The 14,462-nt window shown below is 37.1% G+C and overlaps 3 protein-coding genes across 7 annotated transcripts; all 3 read right to left on the bottom strand.

Moving 5' to 3' along the window:
* Positions 1-349: 349 nt before the first annotated feature.
* LOC110851676 lies at positions 350-2,131 on the bottom strand. 2 transcript variants are annotated; one of them, XR_004835227.1, is made up of 3 exons: positions 1,933-2,131; positions 1,402-1,857; positions 350-1,329 (listed from the first exon to the last, which is right to left on the bottom strand). XR_004835227.1 is itself a non-coding variant. In XM_022099543.2 (2 exons), exons 1-2 carry the CDS (start codon positions 1,973-1,975, stop codon positions 1,508-1,510), a joined length of 393 nt encoding a protein of 130 aa, XP_021955235.1. In that variant the 5' UTR covers positions 1,976-2,131; the 3' UTR covers positions 1,175-1,507. The 2 variants fall into 2 exon arrangements, 1 of the variants encoding a protein (XP_021955235.1); XM_022099543.2 differs by having other exon boundaries at positions 1,175-1,857.
* Positions 2,132-2,978: 847 nt separating this feature from the next.
* Positions 2,979-7,215, bottom strand: LOC110851674 (solute carrier organic anion transporter family member 74D). 3 transcript variants are annotated; one of them, XM_035853391.1, is made up of 11 exons: positions 6,554-7,215; positions 6,191-6,469; positions 5,889-6,107; positions 5,652-5,792; positions 5,382-5,579; positions 5,151-5,315; positions 4,382-5,063; positions 4,185-4,288; positions 4,059-4,117; positions 3,935-3,980; positions 2,979-3,478 (listed from the first exon to the last, which is right to left on the bottom strand). In XM_035853391.1, exons 1-11 carry the CDS (start codon positions 6,885-6,887, stop codon positions 3,312-3,314), a joined length of 2,394 nt encoding a protein of 797 aa, XP_035709284.1. In that variant the 5' UTR covers positions 6,888-7,215; the 3' UTR covers positions 2,979-3,311. The 3 variants fall into 3 exon arrangements, with proteins under 3 accessions (XP_035709284.1, XP_035709285.1, XP_035709286.1); XM_035853392.1 differs by having other exon boundaries at positions 5,889-6,110; positions 6,221-6,469; XM_035853393.1 differs by having other exon boundaries at positions 6,221-6,469.
* Positions 7,216-7,343: 128 nt separating this feature from the next.
* LOC110851675 (solute carrier organic anion transporter family member 74D) lies at positions 7,344-14,181 on the bottom strand. Of its 2 annotated transcripts, XM_022099542.2 has the most exons (14): positions 14,057-14,181; positions 13,914-13,994; positions 10,666-10,714; positions 10,261-10,571; positions 9,929-10,183; positions 9,665-9,823; positions 9,522-9,572; positions 9,189-9,329; positions 8,950-9,090; positions 8,764-8,882; positions 8,635-8,680; positions 8,052-8,547; positions 7,754-7,962; positions 7,344-7,681 (listed from the first exon to the last, which is right to left on the bottom strand). In XM_022099542.2, exons 3-14 carry the CDS (start codon positions 10,671-10,673, stop codon positions 7,536-7,538), a joined length of 2,082 nt encoding a protein of 693 aa, XP_021955234.1. In that variant the 5' UTR covers positions 10,674-10,714; positions 13,914-13,994; positions 14,057-14,181; the 3' UTR covers positions 7,344-7,535. The 2 variants fall into 2 exon arrangements, with proteins under 2 accessions (XP_021955234.1, XP_021955233.1); XM_022099541.2 differs by lacking the exons at positions 13,914-13,994; positions 14,057-14,181 and adding an exon at positions 11,295-11,604.
* Positions 14,182-14,462: the final 281 nt, after the last annotated feature.

The following is a 14,462-nucleotide window of genomic DNA, read 5'->3' as shown; positions in this document are numbered from 1 at the left end:
GCACTACAAAATTGATCCTAAAATTAATTGCAAAGTTTAAGTTATGTTTTATATGTAACTACAAGTCGGCAATTAAATAACGAATCTAGTGCAAATTGTTCATACATTTTGACATCTGGGGCAACTCATTTAACGTTCAATTGATTGTTGAGTGACGTTAATTAAGCTGACTTTTGCTTTTTTGAGTTCTTACAAGACATTTGATTTGAGACAAAATCGAGGCGATGGTCATAATTATTATTGAGGGGGAATGATGCGACAATAATGAACTTTGCCGACCAGAAAAGGTTACACACAGACGAGGTTATGCTTATAACTGCATACTTATGCAAAGAAAAATGGAAAGGGGTTTTATTTATATCAAATAACAGGATATTGATGCATATTAAATAAGTATTTCCACGTTGTTGTAAACTATGTATGTAAGTAAACAAATAGCTATGAATATGTGGTGTTTTCATGTACGGATTAAGTATATGTGCATAAACAAAATATATGTAGATGAATCATAAATGTCCATCAAATTCTAATTGCTCATTTTAAGCCAATTTGATACAAAATCTTCAGTTTACCTCCGAGCTTGAGGAATTATCTGATTGAAGGTGCTGTTAAATGTACATGTGTATTGTGTACGCAATTTAATTCATATCAAGGAATACCATAGGTAGCAAAGGAAGTAGATTCCAGAGGCATTTTTTGAACTCCTCTGGTATCCAGATAAAATGACTTTGTGTACATTTGATCAATTAAAGTGATCATGAAACTTCCTCATTATCTTTTCTAATGGAGGTCTCATTATATCGATTGCCTGGTTGAACGATATTACTGAAAATATTAACAAGTGACACTCAAACCTTGAATGAGCATTTGTTGTATTGAAAACAAATTATTACTTCGACTACTTATTCTCATTTTCGCCTCAATTTAAACAGCTATCTGTACGTAAATTCATGGCAAACTTTAAATTGGATTTGCTGTGAATATCAATACTTAAATGTACGAATGTGCATGTCTACAACACGATGCATAAAACAGCAACCTATAGCTTGTATTTGCAAAATGCAATTTTGCTATTTATAAATTCAAGACATGAAATAAAGAAGAGCCCAAAATGGCAAATGCTTGAGCCCTTTCGATTTCGCTCTATCGACAAAGTTGCGACTTTTGTAACTTACGAAGGTTATCAAGAGTTATGTACTTTATATTATTCAACTATATTCTTATACACAATGTAATACGTAGGAACTTTACAAAATGGTTGGTTACAAACAGCAGCGCAGCGTAATGTAATTTAATCATAAAAGTGTCCACTTTGATCAGTGTTATTATCTAAATCCAAAATATATAAAATATAGCCACGTATTAACTCTTGTATCAAAATATTATGAATTGGTTTATTACAGCAGCAAGGATACACTATTAGCATCATTTTAAATTGACTGTGGTTGGTCACCGTAGATTTATTATCCTTATTATTCACGTCATTCGTCTGCAGTCATGCATCTCTTCAAGGTTGAACGGTTGTCCCCTTCTCCTCGTCGGCAGAGGCGTCGTTCGAAGTGATCAGAGTGGCGGACAACGGAACCGTGTCTCCGGCCACAGCATCCGATGGGCAAGCTGGACCCTCAATGTCGTTAGTGCAAGGGATGGACGTGGTTTGGTACACATTTCCATCCGCTTCTTCTAATCTCTCCGATAACGGCTGCACCGTCGTGGCTTCCAAGTTGTCGTTTGAGACTTCGGATGCAGAGTCATCGAAAACTACTTCCGTTGCTGATGGACTGTCGACATTTTCGGCGGAGGCGGAAGATGGTCCAGTTCCATTGAGAGATGCCGAAGTCGCCAGGAATATACATTCTGTTGAACAAATATTGCAAATTATGATACATTTAAAATTTTGTAATTAATGTTTGATAAAATCATGAGACTTGCCAGCAAATAGAAAAATAGTCACCAATCCACGAGTAGATTTCATTTTGTTGACAAAAATTGAATCAATTTCTAATTAACGTCCACAGTTGACTTGAATATATTTTAAATCAGTATTATTCGACACAAACTTGACATCACATCACAACACAATGACCACTTTGATAATGCACGATGAGCGTCTGCAACATTGAAATTTATTCCTATTCCCAGTCTCAGCCTTAGACTGAGGGGAAAAAACATTCTGCATAAAACTCTCAACATGAGCAAAGTCACAATTGCAAAGTGTGTATGTACAATGGGATAAGCTGATTTTTTAGCGTTGGTAAGCGTAATTGGCGTTGGTCACAGTCGTCAGGTAGAGGATCTTCCTTGATTTTTACATTCTAATAAAGTCGTGGTATCACAATTGCATAATGAATGAATAATCAAAAAGCATTATGGAGGAGGAGACATTTAATTTCATTCTTGTGTCTCGTCTTATGTACTGCTGCACTTGCACGATTAATAATTTTAATCCTCAAGATGACCGTGCCTATTTTATGTAGGAATATGATAAAACTGTCTTTTGATTTTGTCACTTGGCACAGATTTGTCAACGTTGAATAAAAGCGTGTTAAAAAATGCATCATCTTGTTTGTTTTTAGCAAAAATATGACTTTTGCTTGTTGTGTTTTAAGAGGGAAGACAATGTTAAAGAATTACAAAGTTCAATGGCAACACGCACTAGAGCTGAAATTATGTGCACTTTATCATTTTTCACACACAAACCTTCCTTCCTATGACCTCTTTTAATTCATGGTTATGTAACTGACTTTATTATTAATATGTATGTACTTAATACAAAACCAGACTTATCTCAAAGGCAGTTTCACAGTATAACATGCGACAAAAAAATAAAAATATTTCATCAAAACAAAGGTCGATCAAACTTGTGGTAAAACTTTGAGGTTCTCTGGTTGGTAGTACAAGCATACAAATACGAATATGGTCCATTCATACAAATGCAGTCATTTAACACAAAAATGTATGAACATTGCGGAAAGACGTAAGTGATTATAGGCCAATTTATTAATCGTTCATCTAAAAGACATCTCCAAAAAATTATACAAAAAAGCTTTAGCCAATCATTGTGCTATTGATAAAAATGTTCAGGAAGGTAATTATTATCAAGTCAAGAAGCGCATATATTTATTTACGTCTGCATTAATAAGTGAGTAGCCTTCAAGAGTACAATACAAACGTATGTATTAATAAATACGACTAAATTGCTTCGTTATGATTAACTTATAAAAATGCTAAACTGCTTCATAACAATTTAATTAGAGCAAAAAGTTTGTCACATCATTTGGAAATGTTCTTATGATTCATTTAGAATCGTTTTATGTGTACGCAGAAGAACTTATTCGTGCTCTTGGCATATCTTCAAATTCTTGTCCAGCTGAAGGTTTTGGAATATGGTCAATTTCTCCGTCGTACAATCGCACGTCCTTCACTTTGACTTTCCTCCACAAAAGCACATCGAAGATGCCTCCACAGAGCAAGAATCCTAAATATATTCCAATAATTATTTAACATGCAAAGTAAATTCTGTATAAAAAATCCAGTGTACTGAAGACCACGGAAAGCTAGACAGGAGGCAGTTGAAGGTTGCATATCAAATAAAATGCATCGCATCGCATTGTCATGTTTGATGAAATAGATGATTGATTCTATGAATGCAAATGGAGGCTGACTGTGGAAAACGACCACGTAAAATGTTTTCAAAGTTGTTGAATGCACTTGTTTACTGCAGTGCGAGGATGCAACATTTCGTCACATTTGCATTGATAATAATTATGCTTCTATTATGTGCCAGTTGATTAGCTGGTGGTTGTTTGTGTCGGGCGTCTCTAGTCTGACTAACTTCCACCATTGAACGATGTGAATATTTTTCTTATAAATACATTCGTCTACAATTCATAGAAAGAGCTGAGCTAAGAAATGTATAGAATTTGAATGATACCTGCAGCCGTCAGGTTGAATCCATATCGCAGTATTTTGTTGTTGTACTGTGCAAAAGACGTAGCACTCAATTATAAATATTTTCGTACTTGGAGGAAAAAAATATTTTATGCTATTTTTAGTACATGCCAACAGTGCCCAAAATTCCCCCTACAAGTTTGCTCCCAAATATGACACGCAGAATCTGTTCATCAAATCACATTAAATTCTTTTAGACAAGTTATAATTGTTTGTGCACACATTGTCCTTACCAACAACGGTACCAAATATGATTGGACCTGGGATCATCGCAAATATGCTGACTATTAATATTCCCAAGCTGATGACAAGACTTCGGCCTTCCGATTCCATAGACCTATTTATTCAAGTATTTAGTTACTCATTCACACAAATATTGATTTCTAGGGATTTTTTAGTAAAAATGCGGCGTAATTTGTAGACTATTCACCTGTAGAAAATGAGCATCTTTCCAATGACTACAGTGCCGCCCAAAAACTGAGCGATTGCTGTTAATATGAGAGTTGTGACCAGACCAGCCCTGCAACCTCCGTGCCCTTCACAGAATCCATTTTTCACTACTGCCCCTTCTGAGACACAAGAACAATCGTTGAAAACGGTCTCATTTCCATCATAATTGACCGATTGGCACCCCGCATGACAAGGTGAGTAGAATGTACGCCCACTGCTCTCATCACACAATGGCATCATCGGACCCAATTTGCAGTCACAACCAGCGCTACAATTGCTGCTGTGCAAGTACACCAGCCTTTTGTTTCGAACGGTTGTCGTCGTAATCATTTGGGTCGTGGACCATTCCGTAGATTCCGTAGTAAGGTCCGAACCGTTGAGCAAGTTCTCAGTGGAAGTCAACATGGTTGTTTCCGAGAAAGCTATCGGAGTGGTCAATCCAGGGACGGTCACTCCAGCAGTAACTGCGGTGGACGAGTCTCGTGAAAACACGAGGTCCCCACTATCACAACCAAATTGAGTGATAATAATCAGCACTAGAATTTGCACGACGGTGGCCATTGCATTCCAAAAGGAAACTTGTTCTGCACCAGGTAGAACTTTCGAAATGGCCACTCCACTAATGAGCAATCCTGCCGCGTTGAATGTCACAGTGACGCAAGCTAATTCATAAAGTGAAACAAAGAGGCATTATTACGTATGCATATGACCTTATGCAATCAAGAAATATTTCGCAAGAGTTTTCATACCTGTCATGACAGACGCCTGAGCGGCTGGCTCATGAAATACAACTTCCAAGAATTTTGGAAAAAATGTCCAATAACCGATTCCCACAAAGATGTGAAATATGGTGGAGAGTGTGATGTACAAATTCAAATTGTTGTTGAAAAATACGAGGAAAGTTTTCATGAAATCTGCACAAATCAGGAATTAGTACTTTACTTTATGGGCATGCATATATGCAATTGAATTGAACTTACTGTGGGAAACTGGAAGCGTATTTGCAATTTTTAGTTCAGCAGAGTTAAATTGCAAGGCAGCAGAGTTAAGTGACAGGAGTGGTGGACCAGTGTCAGTGGTCATGGACCGTTTTTTAAGCACTTCTCTAGCCATCTGAGATGGAAATATGCCCAAAGTGACTGCAGCGATGGTTGTGAGTATTGCAAATACAAGCCATCCTTTTAAACAATAAAATTATTTGCATTCAATTCGAGCGATGCAATTTGATAGTAATCTTTTATAAAACTTACCCAACCACCAAGCTCCCATCCAGCGTGGATCATATTCCGTGATTGCCGGAGTTGATACCGTGCTAATAAATATTCTTAGAAATACAGAGCCAAAAATGTATCCGAGGAATGGTCCGATAAGTCGTAACGACAACGTAATGCCTGCCCATATGTCACAAGATTAGTTATCAAGACATGCCCACAGTATTTTAGTAATTACTAATTTTTCGTATAAAAAGTGGTGTTTGCTAATTATACCAAAAAGAATCGGAAGTTGATTCGGCATTACAATATCTTCAACGTATGGTCCACCAGAGGATAGAAAAAACATGGTCCCTGTACCCGACAATAGTTGGGACAGCAGAACAAACGTGACAGGGAATGATGATCCCTCACCCAGCGGACAGTCGTACACGTCAGACTTATTCACATACTCAACATCTCTGAGACAAAGTTGGACCGACGACATGACACGGTCTGCTAAATCCAGAGAAGAATTCAAAATGTAATTTTTCAGGGGCTACGTTAATACTCAAGATTCGTTTTTAACAAGAACTTGCCATTCATATAAGGGAAAGGATTTTTCATACTTTGATTATTTTCTAGTCCTGCGTCCACCCCAGAAGTGACTGATGGCTCCTCGTTTTGAAGTCTGGTCATACTCAGCGCATATTTTCCAGAACCAAAAAACATTTGGTGGGAGGCAAGAACGTAGCATGACAATGCCCACAAAGATGCCCCCAACGTGATAAACTTCATTCGTTTGGACTTTATGACAAAGTACGATAAAGCGATTGAGATCATTACTTGCATCAGCTCACTTCCGGCTAACAGGGCTCCTGAAATCAGAATAATTATGGGTAATTTAATCAGTAATTAATTCTATTAATGTGGAATTAGAATTATTTTGTATGAAAGAGTACCAGTCGTTTCTGAGCTGATTTGTAATCGTTTTTCCATTGTGGAAATTGAGGACGTAAAATATGACCAACATGCTCCATTTAAAACACCCGTGACGATAAACACCCCAATAAATGCGTTTGGTGTGGCAAAGTGCTGTAAAAATTCGGGTCGCCAACTCCAAACGCCGCACCGAGTGTCCCTTTCGTCCAACATTCCTCTTCTCTCCGTGGGCACTTCATCCGCAAACGGGTTTCTCCGAAACTCCGAATTTCTGTCGTACACGGTGTCCTCGTCATCGCTGCGAAGTGCGTCAGGCTCTTCTTGGTCACCTTCTTGAATTACGTCCATCCACATTCTGCCCCTTTGTACTCGAGACAATTGTATACACCTTTCAAGATTGGCACTAATGCGTACAATTGTCTGTTTGAGTGTTATTGCTCATAGGTATGAGCAATACGTAGCTAAATATGTAGATACCAAAGAATCGCTTTTCGCAAAAATTAACCACCCCGGCGGTGTTCATGTGTAATGAGTGTGTGATGAGCGGTGAACACGATTATTTGGTCTAAATTACACTCAGCGTTTGATTACCACTTATCGCTGATTTGATAAGAAAAGGTTTAGAGCATTGGGCAGACTAATCATTATTCGTTATCAATGTGCAAATTGAATATTATCCACATCCATATCATACATATACATAGACAAGTATTTCATATTCTTACATTTCCATTAGTCATACCTTGCATATAATTATGACATAATTTTCATGAATTTGTTAGTGCAGATTTTATTTAGCACTACTAAATATTGACACAATCAATCTTCTCATTTATTATTTGGCATACATAAAATCATTTACTATTGCATTGTCAAGATTTAATATATAATACTGAATTTTGCAAAGTTTTAATTACATATATTAAATATTTTTACTTGAATCAGACTTTCATCACATGTGTTTTGTCATCCATAAAATGCACGATTTCTTGAGTTCTATTGTTACCCAGGTATGATCCCCTCCTTTTCTTGTTCAGGATGATTTGAACTGACCCCATCTTTCAAGGGTTCGGGTTCCTTGTACAGTTCTAAATCTTCGGCCAAGTACCAAACCACCAAATCGAAGCATCCGCCAATGAATGTAAAGCCTGCGTTAAACAAAGTCATTCGAAATTATGCAGTGCAATTTCATTTCATTGGATTAAATGTGGCGATATTACTTGCTGCGGTCAGATTGAAGAGATATCGCAGTTGCTGACCATCATACAAGAGGCAGTTTTCCTTCTTCCCACAGCCCGACCCACCCCAAACCAGACACACGCTGTCAATAATCCGTCCAAATACAATGGGCGACGGCAAGAATGCTAGAGCGCTTAGGAGTAGGATATGTAATCCTATCGATAAGGAGCGTTCTTCTAAACTAACACATCTATTTATATGCAAATGAACAAATTGTTAAGTGGGTAATTTAGGACGTTAAATGACATGCATTCACCAAAATGGTACTTATAAATGTACCTGTAAGATATAAGCATATTTCCAATCCTTCCTGTTGCATCGACAAACTTGATTAGAGCGCTGATGGCTAAAAACATAATAAAAATCTGAGTGCAGCTCTGAGAACAATTGCCCAAAGTGACCGTGGCCGTTGGATCCGGAATACAGGAGCAATTGCCGATCGTATTGTTCTCGTAAACTGTGCATCCGGCATGACATGCAGAGTAATACACGGTATTTTCCTCTTTGTGACAGATGGGAAGGATTTTACTAGTTTTGCAATGACAATCTTGATTACAGGTTGAACTCAGGTTCCAAGTTCCGTCAGTCATCTCCGTCCCGAAGGCAATTTTACCGACGTCACAACCAATCTGAGTGAATGAAATTTTAACGGCCACGTACAGAAAAGCAGTCACAACATTCCAGGCTGCCAGCTTTCGAGCGCTGAACCGAAATCGAGATATTAAAAATCCCGAGATCAACATTCCCGTCGCTTGCGAAAAAATTCCCACCAGGCCTAAAACCCCATTCATTTTAGTTACAAAGGAAGTTTGGCTGATTGCTATTATTTATTTGCAATGCATGTATGCATATTGGCACTAACCGGAAATGATAGACGCGTTCGATGCCGTCTGGAGAAATATTGTTTCCTAGAATGAATTTTCAGTCTTTAGGTATTTTTTTTCAGTAGATCATAAAAAAACATAAAGATGTGTAAAGCCATTCATTTTACCATATATTTCGGCATGTAGGTCCAAAACCCAACTCCAGAAAACAGGTAAAATACTCCGGCCAAGTTATTAAAAACATTTAACTTGTTTTTAAGCAGCAGCTTCACGGCTTTCGGTATGTCTGCCAGAGTATATTTTCAATATTAAATTAATAAAAGAGACTAGATTAATTTTTTATTTAAACATACCAGAAAGTTTTGGAACTGTTTCAATGGCTTTGGGTTCTGGTTCTTTGAAATCTTTGCCTCCCTGCTTTTTTCTCAACTGGCTCGGGAACAAAGCGATGAGGAAGGAAAATAAAGTCATGCATGTGCCAAAGATTACCCAACCTGCACACAATTGTGTAAGCATTCAATTTACTAAGAATGAACATTTTGCATGAAAATTTGCATGCGTGCATGGAACGCAATGGTACAAAATGACTCACCTAACCACCACGCTCCAATCCAACTAGGATCCTCCGGGCTAATAATCGGTGTCAATAGAGGATTAACGTAAAGCTTCAATGCACCAGATGCAATTAGATAACCGATGGTTGGCCCGATCAACCGTAAGCTCATTGTTATCCCTGCGTCGCAGTGAATGAATGAACAAATTACAATAATCATGGAATCATCGTCAATTCAGATTCGTGTCCAGAATGATGAATGAAAAATTTCACCGTCATTTACATCGTAATAATTTTGAGAGAATAATTGAGCGAGTTAAAAACGAAGGGTTGCGTTGCGTCAGATCAGAAAATTATGATAGACATACATACCAAATACAATAGGGATATTTTTCCGTTTCGTATTGTCATCGAGGTATGGGCCTGTAAAGGAATGAGAAAACTGACATGCAAAAAAAACTAGAAAACTGGTAAAGCGGTCATGATGGTAAAATGGAACGGCAAAAATGATGTACCTCCGAGGGTAAAGAAGAGCAGAACGCCAATGCCGGCCACGAATTGAGATAAAAATATTAGGATTAAAGGGGCGATGTACGTTTCTTCGTTTCCACACGATTCTCCTTTTCCACTTCCAGACCTGTTGCACAATGTGACCTTACTCTTCTTGTACCCACCTGAACATGTTAATAAAGTACGAATTTTTCAAGACAATGACAAGAAAGTTTGATGTAAAATAATTACTTTCACTAGACGTTCTATTTTAAAATGTAAATTCTCACCGAAAATGGAAGAGCCATTCGTCCCAAAAGAGTGGGAGGAACCATCCAGAGAGAGGTGAGAATATTCTTGCGTTAGTGACAAGGCATCATTTCCAGAGCCGAAGATGAAATGTGGAGATGCAAGGACAAAACAGGACATTGCAGAAAATAGAACCCCTGTGGCTATCCATCTTGGTCTGTGCCCCTTTCCCCCGTAGTAGGACAAGACCAGGGAAAATATTATTTGGCTCATCTCATTTCCGGTCATCACTATGCCTAATAAAAATATCCAAGCCTTAAAACGTGTCATAATCATAACAAAATTATTAAATGTTAGCATGTGCACATTTTACCAGCAGTTTCAGAACTGATTTTGAATCTTTTTTCCAACGTAGAGATGGTTGCAGAAAAGTAGGACCACGACATTCCCTGGATGACGCCCAACAGGGTGAAGACAACCATGAATGCTCGTTTCGTGGCGAATTGCTGGATCCAATCTGGAGTGAAGCAACCAAGACCACATCTTTCGTTGATATCATCGAAATCGTCTGCAGTAATGCCATTTTTCTCATTGTTGTTTGCATTCTTGTCGATTTTCTTAATGTCCCTTTGAGGTTCGGACATTTCGTACTCGAAAGCTCGGTTTTCTACTCCGCTCTTATTGCTACGACGAAAATAATTATCAAGTACAATTATAACACGGTTTCCAGTACACGTGTAATAAAATGACAGGGTATTCAACAATTAATAATTATTACCTCGCCATTTTGAATTATGTAGATCTCACGTACGAGAATCTCTAAAATTCTGTAAATTCAAATTCAGTTTAGCATAACGTGTTTTCAAATTCCCAATTTCAGAGTTAAGCAGGAGTCGGAGAGATCTATGGTCAATGGTCACTGAGACATTGTTTCGGACTGATGAATGAAAAACTAAAGACCGTGTTCAATTTATTCTGCCTGTGATTCTGGGAAGACAGGTGGGACGTTTTTTAACCAGTTTCATAGAATGCAAGTGGATGATGATTATATAAGTAAGATTCTCATCCGTTTGTAGTCAAATTATTTCTCCATATGCTTACAATACATATTAATTAAAATCTGCAGTCACATGACATGACATGACTTTCACAATCACAATCAATGACGAGCCAATAACTCATCAACAATGAAAAACGACAGATTATTGTTACACAAGGTCTTGTACTAATTTGCATACGCAGTATATACATATGTATGTATGTATATGTAGATGAAATGACAGGCAATCGGTATATCACACAAGCGTGGACCTTATTTAATAATGATTCTGTATTATTCAAACTCTGAATTCCTATTCACAAACCACACAACAAACGAAACTGCTTGTAATCTTGGTCAGTTCATACTTTTTTTGTACGCTATGAAAGCTGGACTCCTGTTTCTTTGCGAATGATTGCACAGGTTGGATAAATAATCAGTACTGCACATTGACCTAGGCACTCACTATTAATTAAAGTTTATTAAATCTCCATGCTGTTTTATTTTTTAGAAGTATTAGCTGTGCACATATTCCCGTGCGAATGTACAACAACTTCGCGAAATCTTATGTAAACTGAACTTGAAAGACTACAAATTCTATTGATTCAAGCTCAAATACTCGCACATCCCCACGAAGACTAAACTAGTCGTCACACGAAGCGTCTATGTGCATCATTGCTGCCACAATAATACTAGAACAGGTACCTTGCATACTAAGCTAACTGTACCTGTGTGCAAGCTTATTATTGCATTAAATCAAGTAGACGTGCAAGTGGTATGATCAGCGCTGGGGGGCTGGTGGAAAATAAAGTGGACATAGTCAGCGCTATCATTCCGATCAATTAATGCGCATTATGACGTGAACTGAAGCGTGTGTTATATATAGCACTGCGTGATTCATAGCTTCAGATTAATCCTCCCTTTTGAAGGATTGTCTAATGTGTTTAGAAATATAGAAAGTGGATTCTAGTTGTTTAACTGCATACACTTTACATGCATACAAAACATGGGGAAAATTGCATTTTAGAATTCAGTTTAAAGACTCAACTTCAGCTTCGTCTTGACATCGTTTATTTAAAGTAATTCAAGCTATAAGTGTGCCTAAGCAGTTGTGCCAATAATTTTCTCTATCACCACTGATTCCTTCTACTTGTAGCATTTTCAGAATCATTTTATTAAAATATGCATAGATTTATAATTACACTTGGTACCGTAAAGACTTCTGCATTACAGAAATAATTAAATTTATCCGGTGAAACTATCTAAATTCTCAGGTGTTTTTGTCATTAAATTAAACTGACGATACAATTGAAACTGGTTACCATCAAGGTCAAATATTCTATGATGCAGTAGAATAGGCGATTAGATTCATCTTTTCCATTTGATCTTTGTAATTTTTCAATGCATGCAACATTCTATTTTTTGCAACGCTGGACAGTGGACGGATCATTATAATTTGCGAACGAGACATGCCATACATCAATTGCATAATGTGTATGTACGTGTGGTCAAAGGATGTACATTGTTTAGACGAATATAGCACAATATTATGTACATACAGCTTTGCTACACAATAACAATAAACGCAACCTTGCGCTACAAATGCATATGTGCTGACTACTATACATACATATTTATATACATATGAATGGATAAAACTTTAGCGTTCTGTAGGCTAGACAAGTTCATGTAATATGAATTTGCGGGCTGGATATGGAATGGAATGAATACCAGTTCCATTTCTTATCGTCCGTCAGAATGACCTCAGTTAATTTGTAAATATTTCGTGATTCTCAGAAAGCTGCTTCGCAGCATGTTTTTGCTCATTCAATGACGTGCTCTCCACTTTCTGTTGCTGCAAATTACTAGCTTTACAAAAGCTTAATTAGCATGCTTTCAGCCAACATAACCAAATGAGTTGCACATTTCTAACTCTTGAATTGAACTTGAAAACAAACCGGACCCTGCTCCGGTCTAATATACAGATTACATACTTATGTAAATAGAATGGAGAATATTTTGTTCCACAATTTTTGAGGCATGAGAAGTGGGTCATTCCTAATAATAACAGTTGGTGTCACTTTTATTTGACAATCCAGTGAAAACTTTCGTTTTACGGATCCGAGTTAATATTTTCTTTAAATAATGGACAGCATGTGAAGACGAAAAAAATACGAAGAAAAGTTGCAACAAATAAATGAAGAATATCCAGTTCTAAAAATCAAACTTTATGTTTTCAGCAAAAAATAAATAAAAATACTCACGCGCATGTATTTCTCAACGAGATGTTTAGTAATATAAATTTCCTATGGCCTTTTCAGGAGCTTCTACTGAGCAACTTAATCTAATTGAGACGAATAGAACGGAGAAACAATATTACTTGATAGTTACAAATAGTATCAGGTCGATGCGAACGAAACTATTTTACCTAAAGCAGCTTATAAAATTAACTTTAAACACTTGGCATTTTAAAAACTCGTGTGGAGTTTGGTAAATGCTGTTAATAACGATTTTTTATCGAAAAAATACACAAGGAAAAATGCCTTCATATCCTACACGTGTTAACTATCTTTGAGTGATCTTATTGCTGTACCTAGGTAGTTAACTCACTATGTAATTAAAAGATACAAATAAAGCAAATGTGGATAAAATTGGGGTTTTGAAACATGAATGGGAGCGTTATAATGAACCCAGCTTATACACATAAATACGTACATACATATACGTATATATACATAAAGTGTGAGCGTACAACTTTAAGGACAAAAATCTTCAACTAAATAGATTACTTCCATTAAGATAAAATTAAGTGACCGGCGGAAGATAAATCACATACAAATTGGTGTCCACAAAAATTTGCAAAAATTGCACTTAAAATTTCAGTTGAATGAAAATACGCATATGCCCAGTGACAGCCTGCGTAACAAGTTCGAAATAGGCCACCGATGTTAAAATATGTTTTTTACAAGCGGTGCACAGTATCTTACCATTTTATAATGCGAAACAATTGAAAAGGGACAAAAATGCTGCATGTATAAATTGAAGGTGTACATGCAATGAGACAAGATCTAAAACGATGGACAATATATTATCAAATACAATTTCTTGACTTATAATAAATGTTTATTACAGATGAATCCAGATTCCTCGAAAGAAGGTGATCACGCAGTACTACCTCCTGCAACTGACGACCCAACTAAATACTTTGACTAATTATAGAAGTTCTATAAATAGTTCTATAATAGAACATTAACTATTTGCACAGTTTAGATCTGACATTAAATACTCACAATGGAGGCGCAAACCATGTTCAGCCCAGATATTTTTTTGACCTTATTAGTTTGAAAGAGCAAGTATTTACAAACAACATTTGGTTCGGCACTTGGGCAGATGCGCAAATTTCAGCACGTTATGGGCGCCGCAAGTTCGCAAAAATGCACGATTTTCCGGGCAATGCCCAGCGCGAGCTCAACTTCGTGCGTTTTTGCGAACTTGCGGCACCCATAACGTGCTGAAATTTGCGCATCTGCCCAAGT

The sequence above is a fragment of the Folsomia candida genome, unplaced genomic scaffold, assembly GCF_002217175.1.
Source record: "Folsomia candida strain VU population unplaced genomic scaffold, ASM221717v1 Fcan01_Sc007, whole genome shotgun sequence".
NCBI lineage: Eukaryota > Metazoa > Arthropoda > Collembola > Entomobryomorpha > Isotomidae > Folsomia > Folsomia candida.
Note: the sequence above shows the minus strand (reverse complement) of the source record. Positions and strands in the feature narration are given on the sequence as shown.